The sequence below is a fragment of the Nyctereutes procyonoides genome, unplaced genomic scaffold, assembly GCF_905146905.1.
Source record: "Nyctereutes procyonoides isolate TBG_1078 unplaced genomic scaffold, NYPRO_anot_genome, whole genome shotgun sequence".
In the NCBI taxonomy this organism is placed as follows: Eukaryota; Metazoa; Chordata; class Mammalia; order Carnivora; family Canidae; genus Nyctereutes; species Nyctereutes procyonoides.
In genome coordinates this window covers 18,861,981-18,887,929 of record NW_026575160.1, presented here as the reverse complement: position 1 = coordinate 18,887,929, position 25,949 = coordinate 18,861,981, and the positions used below count along the sequence as shown (strand labels likewise).

General features: G+C 37.6%; 2 protein-coding genes across 8 annotated transcripts in view; one reads left to right on the top strand and one right to left on the bottom strand.

Moving 5' to 3' along the window:
• Positions 1 to 20,668, top strand: part of NT5C3A (5'-nucleotidase, cytosolic IIIA) — a 55,083-nt gene extending 34,415 nt beyond the window's left edge. For 2 of the 3 annotated variants that reach the window (XM_055314657.1, XM_055314656.1), the window contains exons 2-10: positions 3,020 to 3,074; positions 10,285 to 10,383; positions 12,359 to 12,428; positions 13,982 to 14,028; positions 14,744 to 14,829; positions 16,242 to 16,331; positions 18,245 to 18,407; positions 19,181 to 19,381; positions 19,907 to 20,668. In XM_055314657.1, the coding sequence (XP_055170632.1) occupies positions 3,039 to 3,074; positions 10,285 to 10,383; positions 12,359 to 12,428; positions 13,982 to 14,028; positions 14,744 to 14,829; positions 16,242 to 16,331; positions 18,245 to 18,407; positions 19,181 to 19,381; positions 19,907 to 20,008 (894 nt within the window). In that variant the 5' untranslated portion in view covers positions 3,020 to 3,038 and the 3' untranslated portion in view covers positions 20,009 to 20,668. The remainder of the gene's footprint in view (positions 1 to 3,019; positions 3,075 to 10,284; positions 10,384 to 12,358; positions 12,429 to 13,981; positions 14,029 to 14,743; positions 14,830 to 16,241; positions 16,332 to 18,244; positions 18,408 to 19,180; positions 19,382 to 19,906) is intronic. The other variant, XM_055314655.1, reaches the window with a different exon arrangement.
• LOC129502831 (uncharacterized) overlaps positions 1 to 25,949 on the bottom strand; it is a 196,942-nt gene that overhangs the window by 59,515 nt on the left and 111,478 nt on the right. The gene's annotated exons all lie outside the window — the stretch shown is intronic.

Here is a 25,949-nt window from a genome sequence, read left to right as displayed (position 1 = left end):
TGCTTGATTTTTTAAGATTTTATTTATTTATTCATGAGAAACACACACAGAGAGAGAGAGAGAGAGGCAGAGACAGGCAGAGGGAGAAGCAGGCTTCCCATGGGGAGCCAGATGTGGGACTCGATCCCAGGACCCTGGGATCACAACCTGAGCCAAAGGCAGATAGATGCTCTACCACTGAGCCACCCTGGCGTCCCAAAATGGTTTTATTTAAATAGTGCTTTCTGAGAACTATAGACCCCTGTTCAGATATTAAACATCAAAGGAAAACCATAAGCATATTGTATGCTTTGGTTCCTGTAAATGAAGAAACAGATGTTTTTTTGTTTGTTTGTTTTTAAAAGATTTTATTTATTTATTCACGAGAGACACAGAGAGAGGCAGAGACACAGGCAGAGGGAGGAGCAGGTTCCTTGCAGGGACCCCAATGTGGGACTTGATCCCAGGACCCTGGGATCATGACCTGAGCCAAAAGCAAATATACTCAACCCCTGAGCCACCTAGGTGCCCTGAAGAAACAGATTTGTAAACAACTTCTATGGCATCTTCTTTGTTCAAGATCAAAGATTGACAAAAAGGAAGGGTTACTACTACAATCCTCTAAAAGGCTCCTAACCAGGGCAGCCCCCATGGCTCAGCGGTTTAGCACCGCCTTCAGCCCAGCGTGTGATCCTGGAGTCCCGAGGATCAAATCCTCCGTCAGGCTCCCTGCATGGGGCCTGCTTCTCCCTCTCTGTGTCTCTCATGAATAAATAAAATCTTAAAAAAATAAAAGACTAGCCACGCCCCCGGCATGGCCTCCAAGGGCCGGAGGCTCCTATATAAAAAAAATGAAATAAAATAAAAGACTACTAACCCTCAAACCACCACTATAATTTACGTTTTAGGGGTAGTGATCAAAGTACTTATGAGTTATATAGAGTATATAGATAAATAAATACTTCTATAGATACTAGATTATTTTTTAGATGTGAAAAATTGAGTTATCTTACTATTTGGAAGTACTGCTTACTCAGCTCTAAGATGCCATCAATTTTAAAGACCATTAACTTAGCTTTTCTGAGTGGCGGGGGGGGGGGGGGGGACAGGAATACCTTTTTATAAGACATTTCCCAATTTTATGCGTTTAAAATGCAAGGGGAGAAATGATTTTTTTTTTTTAAAGATTTTTTTTTTTATTTATTTCTTCGTGAGAGACGCAGAGAGAGAGAGGCAGAGACACAGGCAGAGGGAGAAGCAGGCTCCATGCACCGGGAGCCCGACGTGGGATTCGATCCTGGGTCTCCAGGATCGCGCCCTGGGCCAAAGGCAGGCGCCAAACCACTGCGCCACCCAGGGATCCCGGAGAAATGAATTTTAAATAACTTTTTTTTAAGTTTTTTATTTATTTATGATAGTCACACAGAGAGAGGCAGAGACACAGGCAGAGGGAGAAGCAGGCTCCATGCACCAGGAGCCCAACGTGGGACTCGATCCGGGATCTCCGGGATCGCGCCCTGGGCCAAAGGCAGGCGCTAAACCGCTGCACCACCCGGGGATCCTGAGAAATGAATTTTAGATTTTGAGAACATTTTATGTATCTGCTATAATACATTTTAATTATAAAGAACATAGATCTAATTCCAACTTTTTTTTAAAGATTATTTATTTGAGAGAGAGAGAGAGCAGGGGGAGGGACAGAGAGTCTTAAGCAAACTCCACACTGAGCGCAGAGCCTGTTGCAAGATTCGATCTCACAAGCCTGAGATCCTGACCTGAGCCAACTGAGCCACCCAGGCACCCCTATAATGTCCAACTCTTTAAGAAAAAATTGTTTTTCCATTTCAATAAAGTTGCTCTTTTTAAAAACTGCTTTTCTTAAAACATATTACTTACCTAGTCTAAAATAAAAGTAAAGTCATTGCGGAATAAAAGTAATTTTCCCTAAGATCAATACTGCAAAAATGAAAAAGAAAAAAGAATAGTGATAAGAGATTTTATTTTATTGAGATTTTTTTTAACTACTTCTTTTGGTTTAACAAATTGATATGTATAAATCTCGCCCAAACCCATAAAATGATTGTTTAATTAAAACTATCACGTACTTATTTTGGGCCAGACACTGCTAGATTCAGATACTAGCTCAGATAGAAGTCACATCATTTCACAAAATTAGAGTTTAATATGGGAAAATTGAAGACTAAACTTGGCTTATGTGCATTATGTTTCTCTTTATGTTCTATTCATATGTTCCTTCATTGATTCAGTAATAATATTACATAATTTTCCCACAGACTTCATCCTTATATGTAGAGAAAATGTTGATAAAATATTCTTGTAAATAAAGCTTTTTCTTACAATTACAAACTTCACTTTAACTCTTTACTTAAATCTTATCAATGCTATATAAGTTCTTTTTTTAATTTTTTTTTAATTTATTCATGAGAGACACAGAGAGGCAGAGACAGAGAGGCAGGCTCCATGCAAGGAGCCCGATGTAGGACTCGATCCCAGATCCCAGGGTCACACCCTGAGCTGAAGGCAACGCTCAACCACTGAGCCACCCAGGTATCCCAACACTTTATAAGTTCTTACAGGGCAGCCTGGGTGGTTCAGCGGTTTAGTGCCACCTTCAGCCAAGGGTATGATCCTGGAGACCTGGGATCAAATCCCATGTTAGGCTCCCTGCATAGAGCCTGCTTCTCCCTCTGCCTGTGTCTGTCTGTCTGTCTGTCTCTCTCTCTCTCTGTCTCTCTGTGTCTCTATGAATAAATAAATAAATGATCTTTAATAAAAAGAAAAGTTCCTATAGGAGAGCGCAAATTTTTCATACAAAATTTTTAACTCCAAAGTTTGTAAGACAGAGAGGAAATCTTTGCTGAGCTTCTTAGGTAAGAAAAAGAGGTGCCTTCGTATTTATGTCAAACCAGAAATACCACCTTACTATGTCATTAACCTACAGGAACAGCCTGAAATATATATACGTCACGTGTACTTTTTTTCTCTCTCTTTTACTGTGACATCACCTGGGGAAATCCAGAAGATTGGATAACCAAGAAATGCCTAATCAAGATTCTGCTGTACATGTGAAAATGGTGGGTATTTGAGTATTTCCAGTTCCATTTATTAATGGTGAACCTTCACCACTTTTACCTTTGTCTCTAAACAGATCATTAATTATGGGACTGTACCTTTATATAGGTCTTTCTTCACCGTGTTTGATACACAATAGAACCTCAACTGTTTGTATAATTGAATTTCACCTTACCTTAGAAAAAAATTTTTTGCTTGAAATACAATGTGTATTAGTGTTTCTCAGCATGTAAAATGGTTATCCCATTCCTTTTTGTGCTAAATTTTCCTTGCTCAGCAGTAACACAAATTATATAGCATGAGATGCGTTAACTTCTGAATTAAAATGACAAATGTTTAAATTTTTAAAATTAAAAACTTCTTGTATAATACTAGAGTTCATTGCATTATTGCCATTAGAATGAGGAAGGAAGAATATAGCCTTTGGAGTCAGAACTGACTTCAGCTGTTAATTTAGTCTTTAAGAGCTGTGATACCCTTGAATGAGGGTGACAATCTCACCTTTAAGAAATTGTATGAAACCACCAAACTCGTGTTTTATTCATATTTTCGCAGCTTTATTGAGATATAATTAACAAAATTGTGAGATATTTAAAGTGTACAGTGTGATGATGTGAGGTTTGATATACATTGTGAATCACCTCCCCCATCTAGTTAACACATCCATCACCTCACATATTTACCCTTTTTTTGGTGGTGGGGGGCCATGGAGAACATTCAAATTCTACTCTATTAGCAAATTTCAGTTATACAATAGAGTGTTATAAACTATAGTCACCATAGCATACATTGGATTTTCATACCTTATTCATCTTGTAAATGAAATATTCTTTTTTTTAAATATTCTTATATTTAATGAAAAAGTATGTAAAGTACCTAATAGCACACAGTAAGCACTCAGTAAATGTCAATTTCATGTTGTGTTAGTGAGTGTTTTAACTATGCAAATCGCATTTATTTGTATGTTTAGAAAAAATTATGTTTTCCATATTCACAGTGGTACAATCCTAAAAATCACAATTTTTCCCTCTCTTTTAAAGAGGACAACTGCCCCCATGATCACCTTATATTTTCTCTTTGTTGTTTTGTTGCCATTCTTTCTCTTCTCTTGTATTTTTTTCTTCTTTCTTTCTAGTTTTCTTTTCATTTGAGCCCAAAAACCAGAACATGACTTAGCATGCAAACAGCTTTGTGTCACAATTAATAAATCTCTTGTTCAGCTTAGCTGTCCTCATCCAGCATGTGACAGGAGGTGAAAGATGCCTCAAAGTGCTGATTAAGCTCCCATCGATGTAGTTATTGCTGTTAGGATGGAACATATGAAACTGCTGTGCGTTTTTATGTTGAATAGTCCAATGTTGGCAGTTTCATTTGGTTCAGCTTAATACATCAGCATGATCTCTGCTTCCATTGCAGGATTAGCACTGAAATTTATCTCTGATATGTAAAGTTACATGAATCTAAACTTTTGTGTGTGTGTGTGTGTGTGTGTGTGTGTGTGAGTTGATGATTTTTAACCAAAATGAATACAAGTGATGTAGGAATGTCCTACCATATACATGGGTGTTACTTGGGTCCCATCTCTAACATGTCTCTTTGGAAGTAAGTAGCACTGTAGTTAACCCACAAAGAGACTGTTGAAGGAAAACCAGCCCCTAAATGGTACATAAATATATACATATATATTTACTATCATTGCATTAAGTTGCATAGTTTTTACATTGGAGTTTGCTTTTCTAAAATGTTGTTATATCTTTTAAGTTGGCAGCTCCTTAAGATGCTGTTCTTGGGACACCTGGGTGGCTCAGAGGTTGAGCGTCTGCCTTTGGGCATGATCAGGGATTGAGGGCATGATCCCTGGATTGAGTCCCACATCGGGCTTCCAGCATGGAGGGTGCTTCTCCCTCTGCCTGTGTCTCTGCCTCTCTGTGTGTATGTCTGTGTCTCTCATGAATAAATAAAATATTTATTTTGTTTTTTGTTTTTTTCTTAAACAAAAAAAAATTTTGTTTAAGAACAAAAAAAGATGTTGTTCTTAAATTCTCATAATCTGGCTCCAAATCTCTTTCCATACCTTACACACACAATCTCTCTCCACCGCATACACTGAAGTTCTAGGCAGAGCTATTTATCTTTTTCCCACATTTGACCCTGAACTTTGGCTCATGATCTCAGCATATACAAATTCTGCTTCTCTTTGAAAGCCTAACTCAGTTGGCTCTTCCTCTTTTGGCCCTTGTAGAAGTAATCTCAGTTTCTTCTGTTCCTCTTACGTTTTATCTGGACATCTGAGCAATGTATTACTTGTTTGGGCTCCTGTATTACAATCCATGTAAGAGTACATTGTGCCTTGAGTTTAAGATGTTTATCTTACTAAAACCTTTGTATATTTTACAGAGCTGCCTTATACTTAATGACTGTATGTTGAATGAATGAGTTTGGCCTACTCTCCCTTAATGTGGAGATGGGGAGACAAAAATGTGGTAGGCAGGGAGAATTGGCTATCACTACACTTTAGTAATGCATAATCTTCTAAATAAATCGTAGAATCATCCATATATGTGAGTGAATATACCAATCTGAATAGGTGGCTTTGGATCTGTACTTTTTATGTAAGTACATGAAAACTGTAGTCCCCACTCCTCTGTACCAACATAGTTAATGAAGTCTTTTGCTTGGACCAGATATGAACATCGGAAAACAAAAAAAAAAAAAAAATATTTCCCCTGAGAACTACAGACAAAGATCCTGAAGTCATTTATTTTTTTTAAAGATTTTATTTATTTATTCATGAGAAACAGAGAGAGAGAGGTAGAGACACAGGCCGAGGGAGAAGCAGGCTCCATGCAGGGAGCCCGATGTGGACTTGATCCCGGGTCTCCAGGATTGTGACCTGGGCCAAAAGGCGGCGTTAAACTGCTGAGCCACTCAGGCTGCCCATAGGTCATTTAAACTAATTTTTATATGGGCCATTTTCAAAGAAATACAGCTAAACATCATTAGGACAATTTTGTGACTATACCACGCAGATACTCTGTGATATCCTGTCTCAATATATCTGCAGGATAATCTCAAATAATCAAATATTGTTGTAGAGTTGTGAATAAAACTATATAACCTTGAAATCAACTTCTTCAGAAATCATTGCTTTTTTTTTTTTTAAGATTTTATGTATTCATGAGAGACACAGAGGGAGGCAGAGACACAGGCAGGAGAAGCAGGCTCCATGCAGGGAGCCCAGTGCAGGACTTCATCCCAGGTTCACGCCCTGAGGCAAAGGTAGACTCTTAACCACTGAGCCACCCAAGCGCCCCAGAAATCATTGTTTTTTGGTGATGGAAGTAGACTATTGATTAGGAGTTCATTCCATCTGCACAAATGCATTTTACAGCCAGAATATATGTATTTTAGGGTTTTGTTAATCATCTTTAGTATTAAGTCAGATTTAGCTCTAGTCAACCAAAAATGCTCTGATTCTTATCAGGAAAGCTTTGCTCCTTTAGCATTTTATAAAATGAATTTATTTTCTTTTGTTTGCAAATGATGGACATTTTTATTTTTTTATTTTTTAAGGCTAATTTTTTTTAAGATTTTATCTTTTTTTTTTTTTTAACTTTATTTACTTATTCATGAGAGACACAGAGAGGCAGAGGGAGAAGCAGGCTCCATGCAGGGAGCCTCATGTTGGACTTGATCCCGGGATTCCAGGATCACACCCTGGGCCAAAGGCAGGCGCTAAACCGCTGAGCCACCCAGGGATCCCATGATGGACATTTTTAGCCCCTGTTTATTTACCATAAAATTCTGCTGTAATCGAACTGAGAAGTTTCCGACTACTCAAAATCACTTGCCCTTCAGACTTGAAGTATCATTATTTTAAGTACTACCAAACAAGTGTGGTTTTGTCCAAGAGGAATCCAGAAAAAGGGATCTGAGGAGGTAACAAAAGTATATGATGTATGATGAAATGTATATGCCTGCAGTATACTTCTTAATGTTCTGATATTCTGACATTCTTTGACACATTTCATGTTGTATTGTAAAAATACATTTCTTAGGTTACATTCTAAAATATTTGAGTAAAAAAAATGCCCAACATCTCAAGTTCCTGAGAAGTATTTATGATATACTTTGGTGACATTGTATGTGTATCATGGAAGCGGGGGCGGGGGGGGAGTGTAAGTATATTACCATATAACCCGAAACAGCTATAATTATCATTTTAAAATTTCTTGTACCTGTGTTTGCTTTCCTCTCATGCTCTCTATTGCTCTTTCAACTGTTTTATCACTGTGACTTCACTCAGGTACTATTTGGGTATTCACTGCTTATTTATCAGAAAATGAATGGCTCTTGTACATTCATGTTGTACATCAATGCTTCCAGCCCCTGGTTGTCTTTCAGGCCCTATTGATATTATAATCCAATATGATAGTTGTTAACCTAGTGGAAACCAGCATACTTTGAAGTAACTTTGATATATTTTCCTATCCATCATCTGAAACAGGTTATCCTATCCTATTTAACTATGGGTGTTCTTTTTTTTTTTTTTTCTTTTAATTAAATGTATCGTAGGGGATCCCTGGGTGGCTCAGGGGTTAAGCGCCTGCCTTCGGCCCAGGGCGTAATCCTGGAGTCCTGGGATTGAGTCCCATGTCAGGCTCCCTGTGTGGAGCCTGCTTCTCCCTCTGCCTGTGCCTCTGCCTCTCTCTCTCTGTGTCTCTCATAAATAAAATATTTTTTTAATTAATTAATTAAATGTAGGATATGATTTGCATGAGACAGGACATCTTTGTCAGTATGGACACACTGAAAAAATATTTAATTTTCTTGGTGAAAATACAGTGACAAACATCTTCTGTTGCTTTTGGTAATGGGTTAGTTATTAAGTCAAACATATGCTAATTACTATGCATCTGCCAGTTAAGGCAGAGGTAGGAGCAGAATTTAATTGTTTGGAGATGAACTTAACTAGTTAAGGTATTTGTAAGGGAGCTATAGAAGTGATATTCCAAAACAGCTAAGGTTTCTAAAACTCAACAGGAAAACGTTGTAACTGCTAATCATCATATCCCTGGCATCTAGTGTCTGATGCAAAGTAGATACAGGTAAATATTTGTTAAGCAAGTTAATGGATTAATGAATGAAGAAAAGGAATGTAGGAATAAGTGCCATATGCTTTTATCATCTTTTGAAAAATTGCTGTAAAATAAATATTTAGATAATCATTATTCTATTGATACCTTTAAAGTCCAGTTAACTTAGAAGAATCACTGTATAAAAGCTAGTTGTATTGCTGGTTATCCTATGCTATTTAAGTATGAGTTTTTTAAATTAAGTGTATGGTAGCATCTTTCATTCATGGAGAAAATTTCAACGTTATCATTTCTCTTTCCCATACACTTCCATATTTATCTTTCAGTCTTAGGAAAACATTTTAGCCTTTTTCCAATTTTCTAATTTTGTCTATTATGCAGAGACAGCATAATCTCCAAGAGACTCAGCTCACTCTTGGAGCAGAGCTATAAGGTTAGGAAATTTTTCATAACCATGTCTGTGATACACATAAAGTATGTTAAAAACGGTGGTAACATACCCAGAATAATAGCATATAAAGTAAATAAAAGTTACTGGGTATAAACCAGTATAGAACCTTAATGTCTTTTATACTGTGAAGCTAGTAAATGCCCTATAATCTCCTTCCCCCCAGTCTTCTTGTACACATGCTGTAAGAGCACTGTACCTGTGCATTTTACTCTGATCAGTTTCATTCTCTCTGTGATAGGGTTGAAGAAAGAAACAATATTTAACATTAAATTGTTGAGGAGCACTAAATCCTGAATAAACCAGCCTAGTAGCTACCGAAGCCCAGGTGTTCTAACATGTTTGTTTTTAAGTAGGCTCCATGCCCAACTTGAATCTTGAACTCGAGACCCCAAGATCAAGAGTCTCATGCTGGTGGTCTCCTACTTTTTAGTAGTTGTCTTAACTTGAAATAAATCTGTTGTAAAATTTATGCCAAGAACAATGAAATTATTTAGGATATGATACAATAAAGTAACAAAGATCTTGAAGCACCTTTTCAAGTTAAACATATTTATATTTAAATATAAAGTTAAATATATTTACATATATAATATATATAATATTACTTAAATTATTTAAAATATATTTTAATTACCTTTATAAAGGTACACTTCTGGGGAATAATCATGTAACATTTGTTACCTTTCTGCTAAGATTTTTTTTTTTACATTTTTTTAAGAGGTAAATATGTACGCTAAATCTTAAGCAGAAAGGTATTTGGTTGATTTTTTTTTTTTTTTTTTTTAAGTAGGCCCCATGCCAAGTGTGGAGCCCAGTGCAGGGCTTGAACTCACAACCTGAAATCAAGACCTGAGCTGAGTTCAAGAGTCGGATGTTTGATCAGTTGAGCTACTCAGGCACCCCTTAAGCAGAAAGATCTTATAAGAAAACTCTTTATCACAAAGCTCAGTTATTCTCCATTCCACTCTAGGGCTTTATTTTTATTAGTGAATTCTGCTAAACTCATTTTTATAACTGTATGAAATAATATTGTTTTAAAAGTCAAATGAGGGATCCCTGGGTGGCGCAGCGGTTTGGCGCCTGCCTTTGGCCCAGGGCGCGATCCTGGAGACCCGGGATCGAATCCCACATCGGGCTTCCGGTGCATGGAGCCTGCTTCTCCCTCTGCCTGTGTCTCTGCCTCTCTCTCTGTGACTATCATAAATAAATAAAAATTAAAAAAAAAAAAGTCAAATGAAAAAATATATGAGAATGAGATAAACTATGTGCATATACATCCATGTTTGTAATCATAGAAATGAAAATAAGGGAAAATAAATTTAAATGTTTACTTGTTTACTTCAGGTAGTAGAATTCCTAGCCATGTTTTCTTTTTATATTTTTTTCTGTTATTTCTGTGGTAACCATGCATGATTTTTATAATTAGAAGAATTATACTTTCTGATAATATATTACAAATACAATTTTGTCTGAATGTTCCAGATGGAAACTGTTGATATGCTTCCAAATTTTTTATGTGTATAAATGGTAATTTGATATGATTTGCTTTTTTAAAAAAATAATACCTCAACATTTTTACATCTTAATATAAGTTTCTGCTTGGAATCAAAAGAACCTGGGAAAAGAGGATTAAAAATAGTTAATTAACTTCCTTTTATCTTTTAGATGCCTGAATTCCAAAGAAGTTCAGTTCGAATCAAGAACCCTGCAAGAGTGGAAGAAATTATCTGTGGTCTTATTAAGGGAGGAGCAGCCAAACTTCAGGTGAATAATTATCAAGAAGTCTTTATGATTAAGTCTTTATTTTTTTTTTAAAGATTTATTTATTTATTTATTCATGATAGACATAGAGAGAGAGAGAGAGAGAGGCAGAGACACAGGCAGAGGGAGAAGCAGGCTCCATGCAGGGAGCCCGACGTGGGACTCGATCCCGGGACTCCAGGATTGCGCCCTGGGCCAAAGGCAGGCACCGAACCGCCGAGCCACCCAGGGATCCCCAAGTCTTTATTTGTAATGTTCAGAGAGACTTATTCATTTCATATTTTGCTTAAAATCTGAGTAATATCCCGGAATCCTGATACTGAGTCCCGCATCAGGCTACCTGCATGGAGCCTGCTTCTCCCTCTGCCTATGTCCCTGCCTCTCTCTCTCTCTCTCTCTCTCTGTCTCTCATGAACGAATAAATAAAATCTTTTAAAAAAATACTCAAATTTGAGGCACCTGGGTGGTTCAGTTGTTTGAGCATCTGACTCTGATCTCAGCTCAGGTCTTGATCTCAGGGTTGTTAATAAGTTCAAGCCCCACATTGTACTCATGCTAGGCATGGAACCTACTTAAAAAAAAAAAAAAAAGTAAAGTAAAATAAATAAAACAATAATGTTCAAATTCAAATTTCAAATCAAGTTCATATTAAGATGTGCTTTATTAGGGGGTAACTGATTTTTTATTTAATTCTCTTTTTTTAAAGGGATGTCTTAAATGCAAATTTAATAATCTGGATATTCAGTAAAAAAAATATTTTTTAAATGTTTTTAAAACATCTTTGAGAAAAGTGTTTAACCCATTCTCCTAAGTTTCAAGAACTGGTAAACTATCATGTCAGTGTCATTCATTCATTGTTAGAGTTTACCTAAATAGCAAATTAAATCAAGAATGTAGTAGTTTTGGGACATCGGGTGGCTCATTTAGTTTAAGCAGCTGACTCTTGGTTTCAGCTATCTCACAGGTCCTGACATCAAGTCCCCTATTGGGCTCCACACTCAGCAGGAAGTCTGCTTGAGAGTCTCTTCCTCTGCTTTCTGCCCCCCACATATGTGCTTTCTCTCCCTCTCTCTCAAATAAATAAATCCTTTTTTAAAAAACGAATGTAATAGTATAAGAACTTCATATAGTTTATTTTGCACAAATGGGATTTTTATGGTAAAAACATGTAATATGAAATCTATTCTCTTAATAAATGTTTAAGCATATAGTATTGTTAATTCTATGTGAATTGTTATACAGCCAATCTCTAGAATTTCCTCACCCTGTATGACTGAAACTGTATAACCATAGAATAGCAACCCCTCATTTCCTTCTCGCCTCAACCCCTGGCCAATGACAACCACCATTCTATTTTCTGCTTCTATGAGTTTGACTAATTTAAATACCTCACATAAGTGGAATCATAATTTTTCCATCTGTAAGTGGCTTATTTCACTTAGCATAATGTTCCCTCAAGGTTCCCATGTTGTAGTATATGACAATGTCCTTCTTTTTAATTGTGAGCTTCAGAGAGTTTAACTGCCTCCACTGTATTTTTGTACATTGACCAGGTGGGTTGAAATTGTGCAACATTTTATATCTATCAAGAACACTAGCCCAATCACCTGCAACTGCAAAATCTATATCAATTAATCAGATTTAATTGGCAACAATGCTAGGGCACTTAAGGTATCACTGTGTAATTTAAGGTGATTCCCAGGACATAACTATAAGGTGATACCCTAGCATTGCCACCAAATAAAATCTGGTTAATCAGTACAGGAATTTGCAGTTGCAGGAGATAGGGCTGCTGTTCTCAATAGAGAGCTGCATTAGAAAACAGAATGCAGAAAGAATGACCTATAGGCGCGAGGGGGGAGGGCGGGTTGGAACAGGTCAGGGATTGAGCATAGTCCTGTACCTCCAGAAAGGGTGCAGTACATGTCTGGCCTTGGTGGCTGTGTGTTCCATAATATCTTTCTCCCTTTCTTTACAGATAATAACAGACTTTGATATGACACTGAGTAGATTTTCCTATGAAGGGAAAAGATGCCCAACATGTCATTGTAAGTGTGCATTCATAAGCAAATTCATGAAAGTAATTCTTATTTTAAGATCTTTTCGTACCTATATGATCTATGAGATTGGGGTTTTTTTCTTCTATTTGGACATTGAAAGTGAGAAAACCTGCCTTTTTCTTTTTATATTTTGAGGATTTCCCCCCCCCCATGTTATATAAATCGCTATTTTCTTTTTTTTTTTCTTTTTTCTTTTTTTTTTTAATTTATTCATGAGAAAGAGAGAGAGAGAGGCAGAGACACAGGCAGAGGGAGAAGCAGGCTCCATACAGGGAGCCCGACGTGGGACTCGATCCCAGGTCTCCAGGATCAGGCCCTGGGCCCAAGGCAGGTGCTAAACCCCTGAGCCACCTGGGCTGCCCAAAATGACTATTTTTCAAGTATGGTTTTGGTTGCAGATTGAAGACTTCTGAAATTTTTCTCCAAATGTGGTCAGTCCATTATTTGTTCAAGAAATATTTACATGGATTTTAAACATTGGATTAGGGGCAGCCTGGGTGGCTCAGCGGTTTAAGCGCCTGCCTTCTGCCCAGGGCGTGATCCTGGAGTCCCAGAATTGAGTCCCACATCAGGCTCCCTGCGTGGAGCCTGCTCCTCCCTCTGCCTGTGTCTCTGCCTCTCTCTCTCTCTCTGCGTCTATCATGAATAAATAAATAAAATCATTAAAAAAAAGAAACATGTAGGGTCCACTTAACCATGGATTCTTTTAAAAATAAATAAATAAGCATTGGATTAACCTAAAGAAATAGCATTTATCAACCACTCTGGTTTTCTGAGAATGTTACTGGATTTTTTTGTTGTTGATATATAAATTTAAGAGTGATTAAATAAATATCAAGCTAAAATGTGTTGCCAGGTAAGATACTTTTTCTGTTTTCCAAACTTGGCAATGAGTTTTAAAAATAATACTCTTCAATTTGACAAAGAAGCAATGGTATAAGGCCTCTCATTTACTGGAGGTGCATATGTAATTTGAGAAATCATTTTGATAATTTATATTAAAACTAATAGAAATCATACCTTTTTTTTTTTTTTTTGAAATCATACCTTTTGACCCAGTAACTCTTTGAAGAATTTCTAATGAAGTACTCTCAAATGTAGGAAAAACGCTTTAGATCCAAAGTTTAGATCTTATGGGATCCCTGGGTGGCTCAGCAGTTTAGCACCTGCGTTCCACCCAGGGTGTGATCCTGGAGTTCCAAGATTGAGTCCCACGTCGGGCTCCCTGCGTGGAGCCTGCTTTTCTCTCTGCCTGTGTCTCTGCCTCTCTCTCTCTGTGTGTGTGTGTGTGTGTGTGTGTGTGTGTGTGTGTGTGTGTGTGTGTCTCATGAATAAAATCGTAACAAAACAAAACAAAGTTTAGATTTTAAAACCATTAGATTTTTCTAGGAATGCCATGTGTATTATAGCACTTAGGCCAAGAGTTGTAGTGTCCATGCTAGTGGACTTGACATTTAAACTTAAAAGTAGTAAGTTATTTAAAGTAGTGGTAGCATCAATCAGAATATTACTTTTAATGCTAGTTTGCTTTCACTCTTCAGATGTCATTGACAACAGTAAGCTGGTTACAGATGAATGTCGAAAAAAGGTAAATACTAACAGTAATCCAGAGTTCCTTGGAGACCTCATTAGCCTTTTTGCCTGAGAATTTCTTCAGGTTCATTCACACAAACAATGGATATAAAGTGCCTCTAACCATACATCGCACATAGCAAACACTGAATAAATGTTAGTTTTATTGTGTGGGTTATATACAGTATACATTATTTTAAAGAAAAAAATTAACTTTTTAACAAAAACAAAATTTACATAAAAAAGTTTTAATTGATTATCAAAATATTTTGGTGTCCTAACTTTGGCTGTACATTAAAACAAAAGTACTTTGGTTTTGTGTAGGTTTTGCTCCTTTAAATTAACTAGAATGTTGCCTCAGTTCTCTTCTATCCTTGAGTATCTGTGTCTGTGTTCACACAGGACACCAAAGGTGAATCAAATTTAATACTTTCATATGAAAACAAAAGGGTTTTTTTTTGTACTAATAATTTGATTATTAGTCAGTTTCGCTGAATTGCTAACCAGAAAGTACTTTAAAAAAGAGGTTTTTTGCAGATATATTTTATTCATGTAAACTGGATCAACAAAGATCTCTTCACTTGATATATGCATTAGCTAGGTACTCATGCTCTAATCTTCAACAACAGTTAATGGAAACCATTTGTTTACATCATTTTGCTTTCTGTAAAACTAAGCAGTTGAAGGACAAGTGTGTCATCCTCATGATTAAGTTATTCATTTATTTCTAGTTACTGCAACTAAAGGAAAAATATTATGCTATTGAAATTGATCCTGTTCTTACCATGGAAGAGAAGTATCCCTATATGGTAGAATGGTAAGTGTGTATCAGGCAATGGGAGGGTTAAAAATATAATAAAATAACATTGCAGTTACAACTAATGGCTTCTTTTCCCCTTGTACTGTATATAATAGATGCATAAATTATCCAGTGAGTTAGAGCAGTGATTAAATATAACAAAATGAACTATAATTTTCTAAGCACTCTAACAGTCTAGAATTTGTTTTGTCTTGTTTTTTTTTAAGATGAAGGTCAGTGTGGATAAATTTAAAATCCTGTGCTTAAGCCTTAAATTAAAAACAAGCACTTTTTTTTAAGTATATGGACAAAATGTAGCTGAATGTGTAAAGAAAAAGAATTGGGATTTAAATTGACTGTGAACTGAGTAGGAGCCTACAGGTGGATATAGTTGCTGAGAAATGGACCTCCTGGTATTGATTGCATTAATGGAAATGCAGCCTTCCAAGCAGACCACACTGAAGTTGAGTCTAGAGAGAATGCTCTTAAGAGACATGTTGACAAACTTAGAATGTGCCAGAGGAGTCCACTAAGAAAGTCCCAGGAACTGGAACCATTCCATTTGGGGAAGATTTCACGTAAATGAGAAAGCTGTTATTTGAGAAGCAACAACTGTGGTTTTAGAATCTAAAGAGACCAGAATTGATATTATTTATCTTCCTTATACTGTGACCTAACCTGAATACCTTGCACACTTAATGTTGATGCTACAAAATGTTGAAAAGTTGGATTGAGACCACATACCTAAGGAAACAGAGCTGGAAGTAGAATTGCAAGTTTCAAGAAGACTAATTTCAGCATAATGAAAAAAGGACTGTCCAGCAATGAGAATTTTCTAGCAATAATATAAGCTTCCTTGGCAGAGTTCACTAACCTGAGGGGAGCTGACCCAGAGTGGAGGGTCACTTAGGAATATTGTAAGTGTAAGGGCTTCTGGATATCAGGTGGAGAGGTTCTAAAGGTCTCTTACTGAGATGCAGTGATTATAAGTGTTTTGATATGATTATAAAGCATCCATATATCAAACTTGTTACTAGGCTAGCATCTTCAACTAGTATTTCACAATGATTCAGACTACAAACATGTGAAACAAACAGCTTTGCTCTAATTCTTCTTGTAATCAGAAATGATTATGCCTCATCTGTAGACTGAGGAAAGGTTTACATGTAGTATCTGTTCTTTATCTTATTAACAGATTTAAACTGAGACTTTGGAGAGAACTGGGAAATGCAGTAAGAACGTGTTCTATTACATTTTGAGACACATAGGACATACATTCATTAGCGATGAATTTAAATTTCTGAAATTTAAGTCCAAAGTATGATGAATGAAATACTGCATTATCTGTCACTGAAGAATGCTTTTTAATGAAGATGATAGTTTTAATTTGCTTTAATTGATAATTCTTTTTCTTTCATCATAAACTCCAGGTATACTAAATCACACGGTTTGCTTGTTGAACAGGCTTTACCAAAAGCTAAACTTAAAGAAATTGTAGCAGAATCTGATGTTATGCTCAAGTAAGTTTCTTGGGTGTTTTTTGCTGTTAATTATCTGTAGACTTATATATGTATTCTAAGTTATCTGTTTTTATTAAAATAATCTATAACTATATTGCATATAAAAACAGCCGAAATATGCCACCTGTCACAGAACAGAGTGAGGTAAGGAATTTAGAATGACATATTAGATCCTAGTATAGGGTATAAGAGCTTTATGGAGTTTAAATTCTTTCTTCTTGGGCAGTCTGGGTGCCTCAGCAGTTTAGCGTCACCCTCAGCCCAGGGTGTGATCCTGGAGTCCTGGGATGGAGTCCCATGTCGGGCTCCCTGCATGGAGCCTGCTTCTCCCTCTGCCTGTGTCTCTATTTCTCTCTCTCTCTCTCTCTCTCTCTCTCTCTCTCTCTCTCTCATGAATAAATAAAATCTTCAAAATAAAATTCAAAAAAAAAAAAACCTCTTTCTTTTCTTTAAGTAGGCTCCATGCCCAGCCTGGAGCCCAACACAGGGCTAGAACTCACAATCCTAAGGTTAAGAGTCAGATGCTCAACCGACTGAGCCACTCACACACCCCGAAATTTAAGTTCTAATCTACATTTCCTTTCTCCACACTGAAAATTTCAAGAGTAGGGGCACCTGGCTGGCTCATTTGGAAGAGCATATGACTCTTGATCTCGGGGTCATGAGTTTAAGCCCCATGTTGGGTGTAGAGATTCTTAAATAAATAATACTTTAAAAGAAATTCAAGACCAACGTTAGAAATTTATGAAACCAAGACCATTTTGAAATTTTTTAACAACACTTTTGAAAGACATAAAAAGAATGTTTATAAATCAAGAAAAAAATACTTTGCTCAGTACCCTGTTTATGAAGTTACATGAATCTACTTTCTGTATTCTCAAACTTCCTTGAAAACTATCTCTAGGAAAGGAAATATGATTTAGCAAACAATAAAAATATTTGTAACACATGAATGATAAGATAAAAATATTTTTAAGCTTCTTCTGTTACCACCTCTAACAGTTTTCAACTCATTAGGTAAATATGATGAGGCCATGTTTTTTTCTATTTTCTTTCTTTTTTTTTTTTTTTTTTTTGGATGATGATACATTTTAAGGTGATCTACTTCTGAGGAGGAGGAGGAGAGGAAGCATTAAATGTCAGAAAGCATGTGAGGACAGCTAGTATTTTATTCCTTTGTAGGTAGCTTAACCTGTAACCCAGGAAGAGTAAAAAGGGAAGAAACTTAGATTGATAATATTACCTACAGCTGCTACACTTTAGGTAGGAGAGATGCCAGATGTAAAGAGAATGCAGCTCAGTTCCTACCTCCTCTGCTTTTCTAAGAGAAAGTAGTTGAGCAGGATGGCAAGCAGGAAGTGTTCCAATTCACCAGTTCACCCTAAATGGGTTTTTCAGGGCCTGGTTTTTCAAGATGTGGTTCATTATTTGCTGTTAAATGCTGTAAAGTGTGAACTGTAGACTTATATCCATATTTAATTTGAATCTAAATCATCTAATTTGTACTCTTAAAAATATTAAGAGGAGGGCATCCCAGATGGCTCAGCAGTTTAGCGCCCGCCTTCGGCCCAGGGCATAATTCTGGAGACCTGGGATTGAGTCCCATGTCAGGCTCCCTGCATGGAGCCTGCTTCTCCCTCTGCCTGTGTCTCTGCCTCTCTCTCTCTCTCTCTGTGTGTCTCTCATGAATAAAAAAATATTTTTTAAAAAATTAAAAGGAATGCAAAGAGTTAACTGTTTGAGAAACTTGCACTAGTGTTATCATAGACTTGGATAACCATGCTTTTCGGGAGTATCTGAAAAGGGAATATAAATGAGCCATGGAATTAGGTAGACATGTTTTACTTTTTTTTCTAGGTGAAAAGGAGATATATTTTCCTCTTTAACAATCAGTTCCTACCTCCATCTTGCAGGGAAGGGTATGAGAATTTCTTTGATAAACTTCAAGAATATGGTATCCCTGTGTTCATATTTTCGGCTGGTATTGGTGATATACTAGAGGAGGTGATCCATCAAGCTGGCGTTTATCACCCAAACATCACAGTAGTGTCCAATTTCATGGATTTTGATGACAATGTAAGAACAGCAAATCATTCTTCATAATTACTATTAAAATCTGAATATATTATAATCTGAATATATAATAAATTAAAATCTGAATATATTAAAATCTGAATATATAATATATCATGTAAATGTAATTGTTTATTATTTAATGTATATTCATTAAACTAGGTCACTCAGTAGGCCTACTGTGGGACTCATCATCTCCTAGTGTTATATACATGTCCATGTTTTAAAAATAATATGCTTTTCTTAAACTCTTGCTTCCCAAGCTATAGACTAATATTAAAATTAGAAAAAGTTTGTTTAATGTAATTCAGTGCAGCAACTCTGAATTCAGACAACATCCATAGGTGGAAAAAAAAAAGAATTAGAACTGATACTATTTGAACAGGCTCTTCTAATTAAAACAGTACATTGTAGGGGCAGCCCCAGTGGCGCAGCGGTTTGGCGCCGCCTGCAGCCTGGGGTGTGATCCTGGAGACCCAGGATCGAGTCCCACATCGGGCTCCCTACATGGAGCCTGCTTCTCCCTCTGCCTGTGTCTCTGCCTCTCTCTCTCTGTGACTGTGAATAAATAAATAAAAATGTTAAAAAAAAAAAAAAAACAGTACATTGTGATATACATTTCCAGTTAGGAATCAAATGAAAAGTAAAGATTGGATTTTCAATTTATTGTGTTTGACATTTAAAGTAGTCTCTAGAAAGTCATTAACTTCTCAGAGCCCTCCTTACTTATCATGAATGTGAAAAAAGAAACAAATAGAATTTATGTTTTTTTATAGGGGGTGCTAAAAGGATTTAAAGGCGAACTAATTCATGTATTTAACAAACATGATGGTGCCTTGAAGAACACAGAATATTTCAATCGACTAAAAGACAATAGCAACATCATTCTGCTAGGAGATTCCCAAGGGGACATAAGAATGGCAGATGGAGTAGCCAACGTTGAACATATCCTGAAAATTGGATATCTAAATGATAGAGTAAGTATATAGATCTGTCATTTAATTTTTTTGTAAGAAAAATAAGGGTGGAACTTAATAGGCAGTTGTTAATTATACATGTGTGAGAAAGTAGTTAGAGACATTTTGATTGCTCTTTATCCCTTTGTTTTGGTGTAGTTAAGGGAGTTGGGATGCACATGTGTACTGTCGGTACTGGGATGGCTTCTTTGGCCTCTGCCCACTAGAAACCTCTCCTGCTCCTTAATCATGAGAGTGTAAAATGTCCCCAATGTTACCAGGTATTGCTTGGGCACAGTCTCCCCAGTTGAGAACCACTTACCTAGAGAGAAATGACTTTGGAAGTAAAGCCACCCTGTGGGATAATTTCTATGTCCATGAGTCTTAAAAGTTTGAAAGTATTTCTTCATTTCAGAAGTTTTATGAAAGTAAATTAAATTTACTACATTTTGCCCAAACGATTGAACCTAACAATGAGATTAACACTGAAACTATTTGCTTCTCCTTCCTGCATATCCATCTAATTTTTCTGTTGTTGTTGATTAGGTTGATGAGCTTTTAGAAAAGTATATGGACTCTTATGACATTGTTCTAGTAAAAGACGAGTCATTGGATGTAGCCAACTCTATCTTGCAGAAGATTCTATAAACAAGCATTCTTCAAGAAGACCTCTCACCTGTGGGTGCAATTGATGCAAGAACTCACCTATTCATCTTGCTGAAAGACTTCTATTTATAATGCGTTATTGCTTTTAAAGTTTTTTCTCTCTGTTACTGAGGTATTTTTGGACATATTGAATCCATCAACTGGAAGCTCCTTTTTTTTCCTCATTTCTCTCAACACACTCCTCAACTATATTTTTTAACAGGTTTAAAAAGAAAATCATAAAGCCAAAATTTGAAAAATAACTCCCTGCATTTCCAGAGTGAATTTTGTAATGTTATCATGAGGTTTTTGAGAAAACTTTTTACTCTGGGAGAGTTTGTATAAGTTTAAAAAGAAATTTTATGAAATGGTGAAATAATGTGCATGATTTTAAGTGTTGCCATTTTTGTAATTTGGGTGACTTATGTTGATGATATCACCATCTCCTTAAATTGTGTTATGTTTGGTTATTTCGTTTTGTGAAAGTCAGTATTAAGCAGAAAATATTGGCACTCAGTGTTTGAAAAAAAACATTGGTATCCACATGTCTGTCACTAATTATTACAAAATGTTCTGTATGGAAGCACTGATGATACACATGAAATGCAAAGCCTTTTTAAATTGTACTGTCAAGAAAATTATTAATCATTTATTCAACAAATATTTATTAAGCACCTGCTGTGTTTTTCCTGTGTGTGTGTTGGGGGTGTGGGGGGCTGTGGGATGAATCCAAGTGTCATGGTCATAATGGCTATTTAGAGTGAATATTTTTAAACTTAAAATTAAAAGTTTAAGGATAGATAGTTGCAGAAGAAATGAATCAACCCTTCAGAAAATGGTGGGGACTGGGAAAATCATTATCCCTCATTGAAAGTACCGGTAAAAGAGAGTACTTTAAGTCTCGGAGTTTCAGAAATAGGCCACAGGCAGGGAACAAAGTGTAGCTGGGTCTCCTGTCAACTAAAACTGAGTATGCTAAATTAGGAACCAACATTCCTGTCTTCAGTCTGACTTCCCATTCCAAATTTCTGCTGCCCAATAATTGGTTTCCACAAGGTTTAGACTTGCCATTTTGATAAATTTGACCCTGACTCTATTTCACTCCAGAGTCTACAAGCTGCTGATTCCTTAAAGCATCTGAGCTGTGATACAGAGCATGTTCCAACTAGTACTGGACATCCAGTGCGGTCTGCAGTATCTAGTGCAATTTGATGTGGCAGGTAGGCAAGGTCTTGCAATGAAAATCTTTTCCCTGGGGCAGCCCCTTCTTATCTTCTACCGCTACCTCTCTTTTCTATAATAAACAATAAAACAGAGTTTATAGTGGCCAAAAGTAGACTAGTCCCTGCTTGAGTTGGGAATTTCTGATCTGATGATAGCTTCTTATCCCATATTGCTATTAGAGTTTGCTGTATTGACTGTTTTACAATTATAGCATGCTTCTGCAAATAAGCATAGTGCATGGCATAAATGTAAAGAATACTGAAGTTATGACCTCTGTTCTCATCATGGCCTAACCCTTTACTAAGACTATAGGTCAGGCACCTCCCATAAAATGAAGGCCTTGAGGGCATGCAGTCTCTATAGCCCCTTCTAGCCTCTATCTAACTTGGTTACCAAGCCAAGGCCCCTGCTGCTTTTACTACATACCTGTGACCCTATCACATCTCACCGCCCCTGTTTCTATTGATGCTTAAAATAATTTGTGTTCAAGTTCAGTTTTCAGAACAGTTCAGTGTCACCATTAGGAAATGGGCTATAGAGTCAGACTGTCTGGATTTGAATCCTCTTTCTACCACTCAGTAGCTGTGGTCAGGACACATTATTTAACCTGTGTCCCAGCTTGCTCATCTGTAAAGTGAAGGTAATGATACATCCTTGATATTTCATTGTGAGGGTGACATGTACTCACTAACGCCACTGTATGCTTTTAAGTTTGATATTTGCATTTAGAACAACTAAGCACAAGTATTCAATATTGTTAGCTATGACCCATCCACAAAAGTATAAGCACAGTCTGGATGCATGGATGAAGCGGAAAGCTCTTCTGCACTGCAGCCTTAGTGAACACTGGCAGCGTGTAGCAACTACCACATTTTCTAAAGGATATAGCATTAGCAATTAGGTTTTTTGTGGGGTGGGTTTTTTTTTCAATTTTGAAGTTTATGAGGTAAAGCAGTTTCGTTGCTGAGATGAACGATTGTGATGAAACTGAGAAACAAAAACAATTGTCAGAGATACTAGTTTGTTCGAGAGTGGTTTTGCAAGGCCTCTGCATTCCACGATATGTTTAGTAGACACCAGAGTTGATTAGGCAGGTTATTAAAGGGTTTTTTTTTTAACAAGACTTGGGGTTCACGGTTCTCTCTTTGGCATACCCCGTGGAGAATCAGGGAGGAAAAGATATGTGGGATCTGAATAACTAATCCTGAAACTTGGCCAGGGTTAACTCAAGATTCACCAGTCCTGCTGTGTTTTATAGTTATTTCAGTACAATTTTAATAGGTAAGATAAAAATGCCTGAGGTGTGAGTCACAGGCCTTCAAGTCCGTCAAATCTGGATGGGTATTAGATTCTCTCTAGGACATTTAGCAAATTATTTCTTTGTCGTCGTCGTCTTCATCTTCTTCGTCGTCTTCATCTTCGTCTTCATCTACTTTGTCTTCTTTGTCGTCATCGTCTTCGTCTTCTTCGTCTTCATCTTCTTTTTTAGATTTTATGGATTTATTCATGAGAGACAGACAGAGGCAGAGACACAGGCAGAGAGAGAAGAGGCTCCCTGTGGGGAGCCCAATGCAGGACTCGATCCCAGGACCCCAGGATCACGACCTGAACGAAAGGCAGATGCTCAACCACTGAGCCACTCAGGTGCCCCACATTTAGTAAGTTTTTAAGTTTTCTAAGCCTTGGTTTCCTCATCTCTAAAGTGGGGCCTGAACTCGAGGTGAGGACTGATTAAATGAACAGTCACTCATCCAACAAATATTGAAGTCCTTACTACGGGCTAGGTTCTAGAGACACGATAATGAACACATTCCACATGCTTCCTGCCCTCGTGTAGCTTCCATCCTAATGGATGAGACAGAAAAAAGAGGTAGGCTATTATAAATAAGATACTGTGAAGAAACCAACACAAGGGATCCCTGGGTGGCTCAGCCATTTAGCACCTGCCTTTGGCCTGGGGCATGATCCTAGAGTCCCCGGATTGAGTCCCGCATCGGGCTCCTGGCATGGAGCCTGCTTCTCCCTCTGCCTGTGTCTCTGCCTCTCTCTCTATGTCTATCATGAATAAATAAAATATTTTTAAAAATATATATATAAAAAAAAGAAACCAACACAAATGACAAGGATCCTGTTTTAGATAAGGTAGCCACAGAAAGCTCTGAGGAGATAATATTTCAGCCAAAGCCTGAAGGAAAAGGAGCCAGCCATGTGCGGAACTGAAGCAGAAACATTCCAGGAAGAGGGAAAACAGTCTGGAGTAAAAAACTTTAGGTGTTCAAAGAACTGAGAACTGGGATCCCTGGGTGGCGCAGCGGTTTGGCGCCTGCCTTTGGCCCGGGGCGCGATCCTGGAGATCCAGGATCGAATCCCACGTCGGGCTCCCGGTGCATGGAGCCTGCTTCTCCCTCTGCCTGTGTCTCTGCCTCTCTCTCTCTCTCTCTGTGACTATCATAAATAAAAAAATTAAAAAAAAAAAAAACAACTGAGAACTGGTTTAGTAGTATTTTGAGCAAAGGGAAGAATGGAATAATGAATGGGAGGTGAGGGTGCCAGATGACACAGGGCTTTGTAGGTCGTGAGTTTGGTTTTTTCTCCCTGCAGCGGACTGCCATGATCACACTAGCTGACATGTGGAAGATTCATTGAGGCAGATACACTCCAGTGAATCAGGGCGCTGCTGCGGAAGTCTGAACTCAAAATATTTTTAATTGCTTTTATTTATTTGACAGTGAATGAGAAAGAGAGAGCATATGAGGAAGCAACCGGCAGAGGAAGAGAGAGAAACAGGCTCCCTGCTGAGCAGAGAGTCCAACGTGGGACTCATCCTAGGACTCCAGGATCATGATCTGAGCCAAAGGCAGATGCTCAACCGACAGCCACCCAGGTGCCCCTGAACTAGAAATTATAGTAGGATTCAGAGAGAAGTGGATCATTTTCAGTAGTTTAGGTTTAGAAATGATAAGACTTGCTTTTGAATTAAATGTGTAGGGTGAGAGAGGAGGAAGGGTCTCACAGATATCTCATTTAAGCAAATGGGGATGGGGGAAGAAAGAAGAGCAGGCTTGGGTGGAGGGTGTTGGAAAGGGAGTGGGAATGTACATTCTCTTTTAGACATGCAAAGTTCGAGGTGCATGTAAGGAACACAAGGGAAGATAACAAATAGACCAGAGCTTAAAGGAGAAATTTTGGCTGGACTCATGCATTATATGTCTGCATTTAAATGAGATCCAAATATGGCCAGTGTAAGCTGGAAGGAATGCCTTGACCTATTAGAATTCCAACATTAATGGCCAAGACCACATGGAATCAAATACATTATTTTAATAAGCTTATTTTAATAAGCATGAAAGTTTTATACCTGCAGCTAGCAATAAATAAGGAGCAGTATTCTTTTTTTAAAAGATTTTATTTATTCATGAGAGACAGAGAGAGGGGCAAAGACACAGGCAGAGGGAGAAGCAGGCTCCATGCCGGGAGCCTGACGTGGGACTCAATCCTGGGACTCCAGGATCATGCCTTGGGCCAAAGGTAGACACTCAACTGCTGAGCCGCCACCCAGCCATCCCAAGGAGTGGTATTACTGATTTATAAAAAGATGCAAGTCCCCAAGAAAGCCAAGGAAAAAGACTTCAAAGAAAGCAACCTTGGGGCATCTGGGTGGCTCAGGTGGTTATGCGTCTGATTCTTGGTTTCGGCTCAGGTCATGATCTCAGGATCGTGAGATCGAGCCCCACATTGGGCTCTGCACTGGACCCAGAGTCTGCTTGAGATTCTCTCTCCCTTTCCCTCTACCCCAGCTCATGCTATCTGTCTCTCTCTCTCAAATATACACATACATACATACAAAAAGAAAGCAAACTTGTTCCTAGAAACCGAAGACATTGAAGTGCTATGTGTAAACACTTATTATATAGACTCCTGCAGTCAGGTCAGCTCTCCTGACAAAATGAAATTTTTTTTCTGTCTTTTAAGTAATAATTTTGAAAGATATTATAAACTCCTCCGTAATAAGAGATCAAAACTCACCAGGTTTTAAGAAAATAATGCAGATTGCCTGTGCTTGCAAGGTAGCCTAGTGGCGTTTCAAGCACACCGGTCACATGCCTACTCATGTCATGTTTCCTGAGATACTCTGCTCTCCCATTGGGCATCAGTTACCTACGTCATCTTTAGAGCCTGAAGTCCAGAATATGTGTAAGTCAGAAGTTAGGTGGTCACAATCTGTAGCATGTGAACAGCTGTTCTATCAAGAGATCCAAGCAGCCTCAAGCAGCAACACAGAAATTGAGTATAAGATATGATTAAGAGAAATGCTCTGCGGCATCTCTACCCTATATTTGGCTCCCTGATGAGCATTCACATTCCTGCTGGCATAGCTGTAACCTACAATCATAATGCAAATGTAAACAAGTGTTGGAGCAGCATTCTAAAGTGAGGCCATCTGAGCAGCTGGTCCTTCCAGAGATTAAAGCCTCTGACGTAGTCACAGATTATTGAATGTCCTCTCCTCTTTAGCAACAGGAAAAATGGAAGAACCCAGGTAGCACTCAACAACAACCCCCATGTGGAGAACCATAAATACTACACAGTATCATTTATATGTGGCATTAAAACAAAATTTAAGCTTAAGTCATAGAATACAAAAGTGGTTATTGGGGGATAGGAGAAATAGAGGTCAATAAAAAGGAACAAACTTTCAGCTATAAGATAAAGTCTGAGG